Source organism: Atta colombica, unplaced genomic scaffold, assembly GCF_001594045.1.
Source record: "Atta colombica isolate Treedump-2 unplaced genomic scaffold, Acol1.0 scaffold198, whole genome shotgun sequence".
NCBI classification, from domain to species: domain Eukaryota; kingdom Metazoa; phylum Arthropoda; class Insecta; order Hymenoptera; family Formicidae; genus Atta; species Atta colombica.
Window position 1 is genome coordinate 703717 of NW_017259291.1, and position 17061 is coordinate 720777.

At 34.5% G+C, this 17061-nt stretch overlaps 1 protein-coding gene across 1 annotated transcript in view; it reads left to right on the plus strand.

Annotated features, from left to right (window-relative positions):
* The window catches only part of LOC108687051 (dual specificity tyrosine-phosphorylation-regulated kinase mbk-2-like), a 52427-nt gene extending 35937 nt beyond the window's left edge, over positions 1–16490 (plus strand). The window contains exon 2 of the mRNA XM_018192650.1: positions 14940–16490. Coding sequence (XP_018048139.1) covers positions 14940–16460 — 1521 coding nt within the window. The 3' untranslated portion in view covers positions 16461–16490. The remainder of the gene's footprint in view (positions 1–14939) is intronic.
* The last annotated feature ends 571 nt before the right edge of the window (positions 16491–17061 follow it).

The window sequence follows — 17061 nt, forward strand, 5'->3', positions numbered from 1 at the left end:
TTATAAAAAAGATGATGAACTTTCTTGATTTCATTTTCACTTAGAATAAAAACAATGTGATCAAAATACATTCCCCTCGAGATCGTTCCACTTTCATCTAAAACATTTTTCCACATTATACTTAGGGTAGGATTAGATATTATGAGCAAGTAGTATGAACAGCCTTTATATTTCTGCAATGGTTGACCATGCTAGTAATGCCAACTGTTATAAAAAGATGCATCTGCTTCGCGATATTCCAATATGCTGCGAAGTTTGAACTTTAAATTAATTTGAACTAATTTATGTACTTCGGATATTTATCATATTATATAAGTATGTTATTTTTTTATTTCTTATGTCTTTTCTCTTCCTTAACTTCATAAAATCCCTAATCTACATTGAGATAAGATATTTTGACTCTCGGCCGAGATAATATTTTCGCAATAAGTTTATTACAATTTATTACAGTTTTTTAATTTGGGAAATTTGGAGGGGATTATTAATATTTCAGATTGATTGCGTTGAAAGTCCAACAATCATATCGGCACGCAATTATCATTTCTAAAATTAATTCATTTATATGAATATATATAATAGTTTAACATCTTAACATTCAGAATGGCGCTTCGTATTTAAAGTAATATAAGATATTTTGTTCTTTATTTATTTGTAGAGTAAACAATATTCTAATCTTACGAAGTCCCGAGACCGAGATTATTGCTTTATTAGACACGGTAATTTTTTGAATAGGTATTTCAAATATGCGTAGTCATTTATTATAAGCATGTTCATTATTCCTTATCGTACTGAAAAAAGAGTCTGACCAAGATCAAGTACTATGGCAATCAGTGTACATTTCTTTAGAAATATGTTGCGACAGTACAATATCAAAATCAAGACTATTAAAGGTTGTACCTTTCATTTTTTACATAAAAATGAATTTTTAATGCAAAAATGAAAATAAGAGGAATAATTTCCAATAGTTTTGATCTTAACAAATGTTACGCAGGACACATGATTCTGAATAATATTCAAGAAGTTTTAACCATCAATCGGATCATCTTTGATGGGGCTAATGCCGGCGGTAACTTTCTACTGTAACTTTCAAGCCTTATAACTTGAAAAATACTTAACGAAAAATAACTTTATTGTAGTGTTTTGAAAAACTCTTGACGTTAGCTATTAGATTCTGGCATCAAGAATAGGGTATTCTATTAAAATCGAAAAAAAATCGATTTGACCTTAACCTTCGCAACATCACCCAAGGTCAAAGGGATGTGATCAGTAAATAGATCTTTTTAAACCCTACAAGTTTTTCTGAAAAATGTTATGCTTTCGAGATATTCGACCGTTTGCAGACTTTTGATACACTCTATATAACCAAAAATAATATTACTTTTATAAATATTTAATAAGTATTACCAAACTATTATCATTTGGTAATACTTATGAAATATTTGTAAAAGTAACATTTTTTTTTTTTTTAAATTAGTTATATTAACCAAACATTTGATTGACATTTGTTTCAATAAAGTGTTTGATACATATATTAATTTTTCATTTCTATATAATTTCTTACAAAAAATTTTTTATACTCATCCCTAAGGATGCTTACATTATCCAGAAGGTAATATGAACACTGGACGAATAATGAGAGCATCATTTCAACATTTGCATTAGAATAATCAATTTTAATATTAAAAGACATAAAACATCAACAAATCTCTTAAGGTATGCAAATATATGTAAGATTTTTTATTTTTCAGTATGTTAATTAGATATATTAAAATGTTTCTTTAAAATGCTCAATGCTCATAATACATACTATTCTACCATATATCTAGTTTTATTATACAAAAAAAAATATATAGATAACACCGAAAACGATTATGATTACTTATAGTTAAATTACGGTAATTGCAATAATTTTTTCTCTCATAAGACAAAGAGCAACGAAACGCACTTTTGAAAACGCGATTTGTTACAAAAAATATTCCTTTGTGCATATAATATTAAGAATACCCAAAAAAAAACCTAGATGTACCTATCTAACTTCGGATTTCTTCTTAAAATTTTTTAAAAAATTAACAAAAATAAAAAAAGTGTTAAGTAATGATTAATTGTATCAATTAATCATTTAGCTTAACAAAATGACAGATCTCAGGAAAAGTCTTGCGAGGAAAAAATTAAATATTTCAAATGTTCTCATCAGAATCAATTGACTTTTTTCCGATATATAGATAACATAAATACAATTCGAATTAATGCATTTCCATCATTATCTCGATAATGCAGCAGACATCAAATGTTATACTTGAGTTCGCAATAACATTGAATTATATTTATGCTTGCGCATCGGATAAAAGTCGACTGATCCTGAAATATTGTAATCCTTTTTCTTCCTTTTTTAAAATCTATTACTCTCAAGTATGGTTAATCAAAGAGCATCAAAATTTTTATACTTATTATTTATTTAAAAAAAAAATTAAAAATTGTGTGAGGCGAAGGATTTTTAATACGAGCATAAAGAATATATAAGATGAAAAACAAGATCTTTATGTAAGTTACATCACCTAAATACAACAGACTATATTTTGCAACAAACTTGCATTTTAAAAGTGCGTTTCCATTTCTGATTTTCCTCTTGTCAGTGCATATATTCTTTCATTTATTCAGTGGAAAATTACTTTTCCACTATATAAATGAGTACAAGATTTTCTTATAGCTTTATCGTGCTATCTCCGTTCTGTCATAAGCGTAGGTCAAGTATATTATCGTTCTCTCAGCGTGCTTGAGATAACAATTGCTCGGCTCATTAAACGATGGTCGAATATTTCGTATAAGTATCTCTGCATTCCCCTGCGTTATCGTCCGCACAGAGTCGAGATTTTTATCAGTCTTATTATAATGAACTACCCTCGCTTGCATGTACATATAACCGCATCGCATCGGTGACAGATCCGATGCGTGAAATTTTTCCGAGATATTGATTCGCGCGATCGATAAGCAAACAAGAATCCAGGTCATTCGGAAGAAAATAATGACGTAACGCAGCTGTCTGATATTTCTCCGTTGGCGTTTGGTGTGCTTGAAAAACTGTCACGATCGGTCTATCATAATATTGTCGCACGTTCATAGTGGTTTTCGCCAAGATAATCAAGATTTAATATCATGAGTACATCATAACAGCCGCAAATGTTTAACGAAGAGACTTAGTAGTAATACCATCGGCTCTCTCTCTCTCTCTCTCTCTCTCTCTCTCTCTCTCTCTCTCTCTTTCTCTATAAATGAACTCTCTTTTTCTTTCTTGTCTCTCGTCAAGCAAATAAAGTTTATAATTAAATTTTTTTCTGCGCAATGTTTTTGAGCAAAAGATTGCGATGTTAAATGATAACACTATGGAATACAATATACATTAGTGTAATATTATAATACAACAGAAAGCTGAAAGCTTGTTGCAATCGCGATCAAGATTCAAAGCTGCTTTTCATTAGATAAATGGACATTCTGCGTATTACTATTTCAAATAATTCCTTAATGCGTAAGAAGCTTTTAACATCTAATTACGTAAATATTCATCGCGCAAATGCAATAGTATAATTGTAGGGAAGTAAAGAAGATAAACCCAATCTCATCGGCGCGACCACACAGCTTTTACGGTAATTACAGAAGCGTGATGGGAGATCTTTCGCCGGTGATGTTTACTTTCTTGTAGGATGCGCAAGAAAGACTGATGTTAATATCTCATAATGATAATAAATGCAACGTGTCACGCCATGACGCATGGGCTAACGTAACTTTCCGCCTGAAATTGAGCGAGAAAATGGTCTTCACGGTCAACGTGCGCTTTCCAATATGTCGAAAGTGGGACATGCTAGAAAACTTATTTTTGAGTTCCATGATTCACACTTATATCAAATGGGAGCGAGAGAAAGAGAGAAAGAGAAATTACTATATTATCGCATTAAATTATTTTAAGAAAATTAATTAATTAACTACGAGAGAAACTTACTGTGGCAGTATAAAAGTATATATTTTTAATACTTTAAAAATTAACCTAAAACGATTATTACAGAAAATGCCTCATTTCATTTTACTTTATTCTTAAAGGCTTTGCGCTTAACTACTTTGTTGGGGGACTCATTAGTCACGCCGTGAATCAACCGGGTGCTATAGATGAATAATCATACGTACGATTCACGTACTTTCCATTGATATGTCGTAAAAGTTGAGCGACTTATAAACTACGGACTTAACTTTTGACCGATAATCAGATGACCTTACAATACAGTTTGCCTCTTGAATAACTTTCATACGTCTTTCTCCGTATAATCGACCAGAAATATCCCCGCAAACTTTTAAAGAATTTCCATCACAATAGTACTGTGGCTAGAGGAACATTCCACAAAAATACTCACTGAATGCAACGCCGAGGACCGGCGAATCCATTCTTCGTGCCACTTCTATTAATTAGGAATTCCATTAATTAGGAATCAAAAGCGACGTAGCGGTACCTTATATACTGCGAACGCATATATCCCAATTAGCGGTCAATCATCTTGTCGCCAAACGCGTGGAAATAAGAATGCGAATTGACGATTTGCGTGTACATGTACTTACTCGAACGTGAAGTGGACGATTTTGACAAAGGCTGGGGGTTCACCGACGGCGCCTAACACAATCGATAAAACAAATCGACGCGTGAACAACGATGCTCATGGCAGCGTGGCACGACGCCTGTGATTACGGATATGTCAAAGGCCCAACGTGCTTTGATTGAAGGCTTTGTATGGGATCTATCAGCGTGCGCGTTCGCACATGCATATATATGCGCCTCTGTGTATACATTTTTTCGCCGTTCGCGGCCACCTCAACCGCACCGTTAAACCTCACGGAGCTCTTTGATCGATCGATCCAACGACGATTCGTTTTTTTCATAAGTGTCGCGGTAATGTTCGAGTTTTTAAATCCTAAAGGCAAACACAAAAAACTTAAACAATAAAATGTAAGCAATGAGTGTATCGGCTGATTACAGTAGAGATCATAAAACAATAACGTAAGCTACAGCAAATCTAAAATGTTGATTTGCTTATTGTTTATGTCTTATTGCTTAAGTTTTTCTATCATGATTCTTAAGTAAATATGATGGTTGTAACATCATGTAATGTTTTTTTTACTTTCCTTTTTCAAATCAAGATTTTCAAGATAACTGTTCGTAATGTTTATTATTTAAAAGTTTATTATTTTTACATTCCTCTATTTCACAAACATATGAACAATGTAAATTTAACTCTATATGTATTATCAAAAAACACACATAACTATAAAATAAAATTTATTGGGATGTTGAGTATCTTACTTACCTATTGAAAGGTTAAAGCTATACATAAAAAAAAACGTAAGACAATAAATAGTAAGTAGTAAGCGAATTGGCCAATCACAATAGAGAACGTAAGGCAACAATATAAGCTTATAAACTAGAAACAAATCCAAAATATTGATTTGTTTACTGCTTACATCTTATTCTGCTTCAATTTATTTGTATATCATAACCTTCACCCTTATGTATGGTCTATAATGGCAATAGCAGCAGTGGATGAGACTATAAGAGTAAAAAATTGACCAATCACAATCGAATGTGAGAAGAATGAGTGACTTTAATTAATTGATCAATTTCTTATTCTCAAGCCCGTTTTCACAATATATGGTTATCTAAAGATTAAAGATTACCCAGATAACAAAATGTCTGCAGTTTTTTAACAGATTCGAGCAGAAAATGACAACAGTCTGCCATCAACTGCGTCCGCATCAGACTTATGTTCTGTTGACATCGCCTATCAATATAATGCGAATTTCTGTCAACAAATTGTTGACAGAAATTGAGTAGATCCTGCCGACGCTTGTAGATTCTTCTCTTCTGTTACGTTTTTTCTAGCATTCTGTTAACATGTACTGTATTATATACGTCTAATTCTGTTGTTATTTTATTGGCATATTGTAGCATTTATTAGGTGTACAACTTTGCTTCCGCCGTTTTCCTATAGATGGCTTTAGCGATAAGTGGTGGTCGAAATAAATAGATCATAGACGTCATACAATAAACTTGGGTATCTGTCAACATAACCCTATAGAAACATTAGTCGATTTGTGTTTGCATCATAAAGTTATTCTCGATTGAAAATGTCAGTTTACGAGCCAAATTCTCGTTATTTGCGGGAGGTTTTAATTTTTTGCTTCAATATGAAGAAATCTGCGGCTGAGGCTCATCGAATGCTCTCAAATACTTATGGTGAAGCCGCTATTAGTGAAGGAACGTGTCGTGGTTTCAATGCTTCGAGAACGATGATTTTGACGTCCAAGGTCATGCTCTGTATTTGGTGGGACCAGCTCGCGTAGTGTATTATGAACTGTCTGAAAAACCGACTGAAACAATCACAGGCGATCGGTATCGAACGCAATTGATGCGTTTGAGCCGAGCATTGAAAGACAAACGGCCGCAATACAACGAGAGACACGATAAAGTGATTTTGCAGCATGACAATGCTCAACCCCATGTTGCGAAAGTGATCAAGATATTTGGAAACGTTGAAATGGGAAATCCTACCCCACCCGCCGTATTCTCCAGACGTTGCTCCCTCTGACTATCACTTGTTTCGATCAATGGCACACGGCCTGGTTGACCAGCACTTCCGATCTTATGAAGAAGTAAAAAATTGGATCGATTCGTGGATAGCCTCAAAAGATGACCAGTTTCTTCGACGCGGGATTACGCTACCCGAAAGATGGGAGAAAGTAGTGGCCAGCGATGGACAATACTTCGAATCATAAATGCATAACCAGTTTTTTACAATAAAGCCTCGAATTTCGGAAAAAAAACGGCGGAAGCAAAGTTGTACACCTAATAAAAAAAATCTGTTTTCTACAGACTTGGCTATCTGAGTTACCAACAGATTCATTAAAGAAATTTATTTATGAATTTCTTGATTACCTTTAATCTTTAGGTAACCATATATTTGTGAAATAGGACCTCACAATCTCATCCACTACTGCTATTGCCATTGCTATTGCCACAGACTACGCATTAAATCCGTGGCATACATAAAACATAAGGCAATAATAAAATTATATAAAGACTCTTGTTATTAAATAAAAATAAATCTAAGTAAAGGGCTTTAAATAAGAGTCACAAATTAAAACTTGAAAAATATATATATATAAAATACACATTCTCATACTCATACAATATAAAATACAGATTCTCGATATCATTTCTCTAAAAATTTTGATAGTATAAAATATCTCAGAACAATAAAATATCTTGATGATATTTATCATTATTGTTATATCATTATAATATCTAATCATTATTGTTTGATTAGATCATCGAGATATTTTATTGTTCTGAGATATTTTATATGTTATACCATCAAGATTCTTAAAGGAATGATATCGAGAATCTGTATTATGATATGTCTTATGATATGTATATGTCTTTATATTTAAATTTTATTGATTTTTGACTCTTATTTGTCCTTTACTTATATTTATTTTTGTAAGGCAATAAGCAGTAAGCGAATCGGCCAATTACAGTAGATAACGTAAAATTATTATTGCCTTTCTATTATGATTAGCCAATTGACTTATTACTGTTTACGTCTTATTATCTTACATTTTTTTATATATGCTTCTGGCCTAAAACCAGTGGTAAATCAATCATTTTTTATTAGTTACTATTTATGTTATTGCCTACTTTTGATCGTGATTGGCTAATTCATTTCACTGCTTATGTACCGCTAGCTTTAATCCGATAAAGCGAAGAACGAATGAAGCAAGAAAAACACAGCTTTCATGTCTAATGATGATAGGAACATTTCGTAAAAATATCGATGAATTTTTTGCATAATAATTAAATGCGTCTATTTTTTATTACGATACATACACTTTATTGTTAGCATTGCTATTGTATTGTTAGTATTGTTTTCTTATGTATTGCCATCTATTGCACACAATATTGCCAAGTATTGTTAATGCATTGCTATGTGCTGCTATGTATTGCTAGCATATTACTATTGACAGTACTGCTAGCATTGTCTCTTCTGCTACTGCCGCAATATATTTCTAAAGAAATGATTGCCATAATAATTGACCCCTCAACCATAACACAAGAAATGATAATTAATTCCTGCATCGGATTTTACAATTTACTCAACTTTTCTTCCATTCGCCATATTAATTGTTACATCTCGATGATTGTCGGTAATGAAAGAATCTCTCTGTAGAAAATTATATAATGCACACTGCGCACACGGCATATAATATTTAATTAGATTATTCTCACTCATTATATTTCCTGAAATGATTATATATCGGATAACGATATATCAACGAGATATCAAATTAATTGCGTCTTAGATGATAGCTTAATGCTGTTTATTTAATTGCTTTATCTGCTTTATCATATTACTTTATTGCTCGTTGTATGTAAATATCACTCGATTATATATTCATGATCCGAAGAAAGTTTGTCACTTACTCGATGATGGAACGAGGCTAATTTTATTATGATATCTGTGATCTTCTTTGGAGATAAATATTATCGAAAAGAAACTTTGAGTTAGAAACTATATAAAATCCAGGTTTTACCCCTTTTATAGTTAGATATAGTAGTTTATATATTTTTTTTGGACATTTGACATCACGTTATTGTTCTAGAATTCAATTTTTGTATTTATTCAGATTTCTGTTTATAGCTACAAACGATCAAAATGCAGCAGGTTCAATGATTGTCGATTTTTATCAATATAGATTAACTTTAATCTCAGTTTAATTTACTCGTTATTTTTTTAATTCTTGAAACTAGAGAAACATAAAAAATAAGTTAAATCGAGAAAATCGTTAAAATCTACATTGATAGAATCAGACACAAGTTGATGATAGCCACGAATATAATAAATTCAGTTTCAGAGATATTATATCAACTCATTTTTTAGGCATTGCAAAGATGTTTCCGCGTCAATATTTAAAATTATAAAAAAAAAGGTTATTAAATAACACTGAAATAACGTAAATAATTAAACATTTTATTCCTGTAAGAATCAAGAAAAATATTAGATAATTCTTCTATCTTGTTTCAGAATTTTTACTAAAAAACAGTGTTTGATAAAAATCGATTTTTTTGTTTAATTTTTTCAAAGTTAAAAAATCTTTTTTTCAACCTCTAATCTTCTTCTACATACAAAAAAATTGCGTAGACAAGAAGACGTGGATAAACATTTCATGGAAAATGGCACAGTAAAAGATTTTCCCCAAGCCTGCATGGAACATCGCGCGAATAAGTGGCATGTACCCCACCTGTTATCTCGGAAGCGATACCGGCGCGCGTTCCAATTAGGGGAATGAGCCTCCTCCTTTTATCGTCGTTCTTACGCGCGGCGTGGAACGAAGCGGGGGAAACCGCGAATAAACATTCTCCCCCTCATATCTCATTTCACGGGGCACGATAAAGCGCCTCGACGCTGCCGAGGATGGCCTCTGCGAGCTCCTCGCCCCTTTCGCAAAGGCGAAGCGCTTCCTCTTCTGCGGTTATCCGAGAAGAAAAAGAAGTCACCGCAACCACGGAGATCGTAAATTAAAATGCTGGAGATGCCTATACAGTTGCCCTTTTCATTTCCTGCCTCTGTACTGTCTATTGATCTCGACCTATTTGCTTTAAAGAGAAAATTATTGAAAAAGACTTTCTCGATGAAGTTCGAAAATAAAACGCGGATCGATCGTTCCGTGAGAAAGACTAATGCAATTTCTTTGGAAATTACTGAAACGCGAAGAAAAGAGAGAGAATAAAATTGAGAACATCGACGTATTTAAAAATTACCACACCGATAGTGAGAAAAAAAATACTTGGTGTTTATGATTATAATTGCATGGGAAAATAATTATTGTTAGAAGCTCCATTTTTATAATTATCACTGCTATGATATTAGTAATAATAATATTTATAATTTTATATACCAAAAATAGATCTTCTAATTATTTTACCACGCAATAGTATATCGTATATAACATGGTTCTCTCAATGCAGACGTAAGTGACATTCGGTAATAATTTATACAAATTATAAAAATTACATGCGGAATTTCGTAAGTTTGTATAAGTTACATAATTTTTAAGAATTAAACACCGGTTATATCAATTATATTGAAATTCTAAAAATGAGCTATTTACTACTTAGAGTTAATTTTCAATAAATATTCGCGACCATTTGCAAATTCAGTGAGAGGTCGCGTTCCCCACGAATGTCTTGCATTGCTGCAGCTGCATGTATGCAGGGGTGAATATATTATTTCGCGTAATGGTATGCATAATAAACATGCTGTGAGACAAAAAATTTTCTAGCGGAAGATATTTTTGGAAATGTCATTAAATTGCAAAGTTATTAAAAAAGCAATAATAGAGAGCTTGCAAATTAGATTTTTGCCAATTTCATTTCTCTTTGGAATATTTCGCGTCAATTATCAAATATTAAAAGGACTCATATAACCGAAAAAAAAAATGACTGTAAATCCTCCGACTTTTGTTTTTTATGTTTAATCGTTTGAACTCACTCTGAAACTCTTTGTGGTAAAACCGAAGCTTGGCTAATAGAGTCACATTGGAATTCTAAAAATGGCTGTTGACGTCATAGAGGAAAAATTGATTTTAGGGTATCTGCATGACGGGTACTTCTGTCAAAAGTGCACTTTATGAAAACTTCCGGCCAGCCGGTCGGTCGTCCCTTGAAATCGATCAACCCCCGAATGTTTTGTAACGATGACGCACGTGGAGACTGCTTACGTGTCTACCACACGGGGTCAAGTGAAACGTAGAAGTTTGGAATCGTGGGATAAGCAGAGCCATTTTTCATCGAACTCACTGCTCGAACTTGTGCCAAATGCTGATTCATTCAGGGATATAATTGAAACTAATCAAACATGTCACGTGTTTATTCTCAGAAATTTATTGTGAATTATGGCGATTAATTCTCTTAGAAGGGACATCCTTCTACGATGTATTTTCCTGTACAGACATAACATAGGTCGAATACGAGTATCATTCCAAAGCGCGTTGGAAAGCGGACTTTCTATCGATACAAAGAATATACGGTGTATACCGAATTATGCTTTCATGGTTGTGGCTCTTGATTAATTGCGGATTATTTTCTCCTGCTCATCATTTCGCGCAAAAATTACGAAAGCAGGATGTACAAAGTGTCCTAGATAATAATTCTTTCCTGCTTTCTTTCGACCAGTTTCTTCTCATTTATTAAGCCGGAAAATTTAATAGAAGATTTAATTATATACGGACAATATCTAAGATAGATATTATCGACAAATTGTGTAATGGTAATAATATTATGAATGCAAATGCATGTATTTGTACGTGGAAAATTTTTAGAAAAGAAATCTTATTTCTAGAAAATAAACATTAACTATAATTTTATGAGCAATAAGTACATTTTATCCTAACAGAATTCCGCGAAAATAATTATATTCATGATTTTAGAATGATGATTTCTCAACTATACGAATACTTTTTGTTCGTTCAAACAATACAATGTTTGGCATTTGCTTATTATTAAGAAAATATATTTTAATTATTATACATTTTTAGGTAAAATAATATTTGAGAAATAGAATCTATTGTATTCTTTATTAATAAATTGCTATAATTAACGTTTACTTTTTAAAAATAAGGAAATGTTCTTTTCAAAAAGACATATTCCTTGAAAATACTTTTTGAGTACTGTATTACGAATTCGCATTATTGTTGAAGCGAGTTTTTGTGCTTTTAATTATAGTACGAAGAAATGTAAGAATTCTAGAAGTGCTTTATGAATACTTGGTACCTTGGTTTCTCGATCCATGAAGATATGCTATTTTTAAACAGATTTTGTTGGAGATTGTCATCATCATCAGGTATTGATTATCGAAAATTATAATTCATTGAAATCGCGCATCGCGACCGAACAGCCGAGTCTAAAGTGAGCCGAGCTGAATCCTGGACAATCTCCAACATGCTGTTTCTATTCGCTACACGAAAGGGACGATGTTACCCGAAATATTAAAGTAGGCCAGAAGACACGGATTATCGAATTGCACGACCGCGACGTTTGCTAGTGCAATCAGTCTTACACATCTTTTCCCAGTCGTATTTTTTCCCAAGTATTGAGAAAAGTAATAATACTGACGACTTCCAGAAAGTCGTAAATTAAAGAAGAAAATATACTGAGTAAATCGTAACAGCGCGAAAAGTTAATTATCGCTTTGTATCGCAATACAAATAGAGACATAGACATTTTTTTATTTATATTTTTGTTTTTATATCCTGTACAAAAATAAAAATAGCGGTGTCTATGTAATTCTCATTGTGTTGATGTTAATATTAACACCAATATGATGTGAATTTAACACTATGGATTTTAAATCCATACCATGATAGTGTTGATATAAACATTAAACACCTGCAGAGATTTGAAATCCACACCATGTTGGTGGTAATGTTAACATCAATTAACACAATAAGAATTGTATAGACATTGCATGGGAGTTAATCTACATTAGAGGTATTAAATCTATCGATATTTTTTAGAGTAAAAAGATTATCTCACTCGATTAATACTATACAGAATTAACGAATACTGACAATATTACTGATCGTATATGGTTAATATTGATGGATTGACGTAAAACTGACAGTGATCTGGATTTTCATTTTCGAGCACCAATATCACTTTATTAAGATCCATGTCATGGTATGTCACAGTGCAAAAGCTAATATACGTAAAACTACACTGTTAAATCTATAGTGTTAAATTTAACTTAACGTGAGTCGCCACTGTTCCTAATCAATCATATTGTTATTTTATATAAAAAACAATAATTATATTTGACATATAGTGTCAAATTGACACGATATAGTGTCAAATTTAATTATCGTTACATTAAATTCGACACTATAGATATTTAATAGATAAAATGAAATATGTTGTCAATAATACTGATTATGCAAGATCGTGAAAATATTAAAAATGATGTATACTGTCAGTATTACTGATTCAATATTACTGATTAGTATTATTGATAGTGTAGGACCTTAAGAAACTCTCTGACATTTCTCTGAAATTATATTAGTAAATAATTTTTGCATTGATAATACGCAGAAAGACATATATTTATTACATAAAATTATATCGTTTAAATATTATTATACGGAATAAAGAAATATTATTTTATACAAAGTATGACAAAAAAACGTGTTGAAATCGCATTGAGAAATGGACGAGCTGCTTCACTACATGCGGTAGTTACCGAGTCACGTTGTGATTGAAATGGTATTACGTTCGACGAACATGAGGTAAAATTATCGGGCCATCATTACGACACGTTCGCTGCCAGGTGCGCCATAAGCGATACACATGCTTTACTTTACGTGGGCCACGTGCATCATTTACGAACTGGAAATAGATATATTCGAATGCGCGTGTATTTGGAGTACATCCCGTTTCGCCGTCACTGCTCTACTGCCACTTGCGCGCAGAAATTATTAACGAACCTGAGCTTTATACGAACTTGATCGATTCTCACGAATGAATATGTCTCGATATGTACATAGTTACGATGATACGTCGGGCTAGGATAAATTGAGTTATACAACAACAAATTTTCTATATTCTAAATATTCTGAATATTGTATTCTACACAAAAAGATTTTGCTAAAGTATATTTAAAAATTTAGGTGGACATAGATTTGAAAATAAATTTTATTTTAAAATTTATTATTAGATATCTAATTAAATTTTTAGATATTTCAGTAAAATTGTTCTTTTTCTAGATATTCCGTATTTTTTGTAATAAATATTCTAATTTTTTTCTTCTGAAATGAGTAGTTTTGTTTTTCAATAAACAAAATTTCTATTTCCAAATAATTTATCGCGCGCGCGCTTCAAAAATTCACAGAAAAAGAACAATTTCGTTAAAATATCTAAAAATTCAGGTGGCTACAAATCTGAGAATAATTTTGTTGAACTATCAAAATAATTATGTAGAAAACTAAAGGTGAACGATGCAATACAAAAGTAACAGCAACTAGTTTAGCAAAAGTTTAGCAACTAATTTGAGCGCTCTACATAATTATTTTGATAATTCAACAGATTATTTATATTACTTTAAATACGAAGCGCCACTACGGTCTGAATATTAAGATGTTGAACTATTATATTTATTCATATAAATGAATTAATTTCAGAAATGATAATTGCGTGTCGATATAGTTGTTGGACTTTCAAGAATTATTTATTTTCATTTCTGTACTTATCTAATGTTTAAATACTTTAATAAAATCATTATTCTTTTCATATATTATTAACGTATTATTCAAAATTACGACGGTAATTTTGATTCGAAATGACAAGACACAAACAAATTGTTCTCTCAGTTAGTATTTTAAAATTTTGACGATAATTTTTAATTTATTAACAATGCATAAAATGTTGCATTCAATATATTTATTGTTTAGCGTTGAGGCGTCGACTGTGATGAGATGATTATTAATTTTCAAATTTACATATGATAATTTAATTATTATTTATATAATTTTAGCTCGAGTTCTCATTGCCACTCTAGCTTTCTAACTTTGCGAGTATATGATTTACCTCACAACAATTAACAGTTCAAATTTTTTGAGAGGAAAAAAAGGAGTTGGAGATATTATTTTGTAATGCAATAATCTAACCGTTGTGTTAGGGGGAAAGATTGCTGATGAAGACCACTCAAATTATGAATGGGAACGTTCAAAGTCAAGATTTATATATTTAATATTAAGAATTGCGCTAATTGATAATCAGCGACTCGTCTACTTTATGTTATCATATTTCAAAATTGCATTAATTCATTGTATTAATAAGTTTATTCCGCATGTTGCAGGTGATAGATTTCGGTTCCAGTTGCTACGAGAATCAACGGGTATACACTTACATTCAGAGTCGCTTTTACCGCGCACCAGAAGTGATATTAGGCGCAAGATATGGGATGCCGATCGATATGTGGAGCCTCGGCTGCATCCTGGCAGAATTGTTCACCGGTTTTCCATTATTACCAGGCGAAGACGAGGCAGACCAGCTGGCGTGCATCATCGAAATGCTAGGCATGCCGCCACAACGATTGCTGCAAAACTCGAAACGGTCGCGTCAGTTCATCAGCTCGAAGGGCTACCCGAAGTACTGCACCGCGACGGCAATGCCGGACGGTACGACAGTGCTAAGCGGGGGTCTCTCGAGACGAGGGAAGCTGCGCGGCCCACCGGGCTCGCACGATCTCGAGCGCGCCCTGAAGGGTTGCGACGATGTGTTGTTCCTAGACTTTCTCAGACGTTGCCTTGTATGGGAACCGGAATGTCGAATGACACCGAACAAAGCGTTAAGGCATCCGTGGCTACGCCGTCGATTACCGAGGCCACCGGGCGACAAGAACGATACACTACCGGCGGTGACATCGGCGCAACCCGCGACTACCGGCGGCGGTCCCACTCTGAGAACATCCGCATCCGGCAGCAGGAGTTCCAGCAAGACTAACAGTCTGCAGAGTAGCAATAACACCAGCGACGACATCTCGACGAATAAAACAACGGGTCAGACGAGAGGGAACCGTTTAGTAGAGGACATGGTGTCGGCTTATGCGGGTTACTCGTACAATACGTCCCAATTACACGGCGGTACTTGGGGCACAACGGGGGGATTAAGCAGCGGCCACCAATCACTGAACTCCATTGGCGGGACTGGTGGCGGCGGTGGCGGTGGCGGTAGGAGCTCCTCTAGCAAGACTAACAGTTTGCAGGGCGGCAATAACACTAGTGACGACATCTCGGCGAATAAGACGACAAGTCAGCAAAGGGGTAACCGTTTGGTCGAAGACGTGGTATCCGCTTACGCGGGTTACTCGTCAGCGTATGGCGCGTCCCAACTGCACGGCAGTACTTGGAGCACGACGGGGGGATTGAGCAGCGGCCACCAGTCGCTCAATTCCGTCAGTAGCAGGAGTTCCAGCAAGACGAACAATCAGTTGCAGAGCGGTAACAATGCGTCGAGCGGCGATCTTTCCACGAGCAAGACCGAACGTCAGCAACAGAGAGAGCGCACAAGCGAGGTGACGATCTTCGATCCCTATCCACTCGGGTCTTACGGTTGTCTGTCCGAGTCCCAGTTGCATAGTAGTCATCGATCGAACCAGAGTAGCAGCCATCAGTCGCTCAATTCTGTCGACGGTGCGACGACCGCCAAATCGCAACGCGCTCGTCAGACGCACCAAACGCAGCAGCAACAGCAGCATAATAACAATGGCGCGTCGCACGATAGTTACGGTTCTCATGGCTCCTCGAGCAGCTCCAGCCGGTTGGTACTCTCGTTCCAGCCGGGGATCCAGGAGATCCTCGAGGAGTTGAGACGATAGGTCAAAACGTGACGCCAGTCGTCCTTTTCTCCTCCCTTCGGCTCGCTCGCTCGCTCGCTACCGTTCTAGGCATTGCTACTGACGAGCGTTTCGTCACGAAACGGTCGCATAACGTAAAGATAAGGATGATCCGATTCCGATCACCTAATAACGTGAAACTCGGCTGTGTCTCGCTGCCTGCCGTGCGGGCGACGTTTGAGCCACCTCGACGTGGCATCGAGGAAGGTTACTTGCGGTCGAAAGGGTGCTTGGCTGTCTTATCATCGATCTCGGATACCGCTGTGATTCACGCGTCGCGTTTCTACGGTCGCCGTGGCTGATTGTCGATGAGACTTGAATTGGTTATAATTTGATGAAAAGAGACGAGATCTATTTTCTATGAAATACACCGCTTTGTAGGTTGAAGGTAGAGCGCTCATCTCCTAAAAATTAAAAAGCAAACGTCTAACGTTATCGTTGGACTATGGAATTGAAGACGTTATTCGAGAATAATCGTACGAGTTTAAAAAAAAAAGATTGAGCGAAGGAAGGCTTATTTTCGCGAATTTATCACCAATTATAACTGATTCATGCTTCACGCTTAGCCTAGCGCTACAAGGTC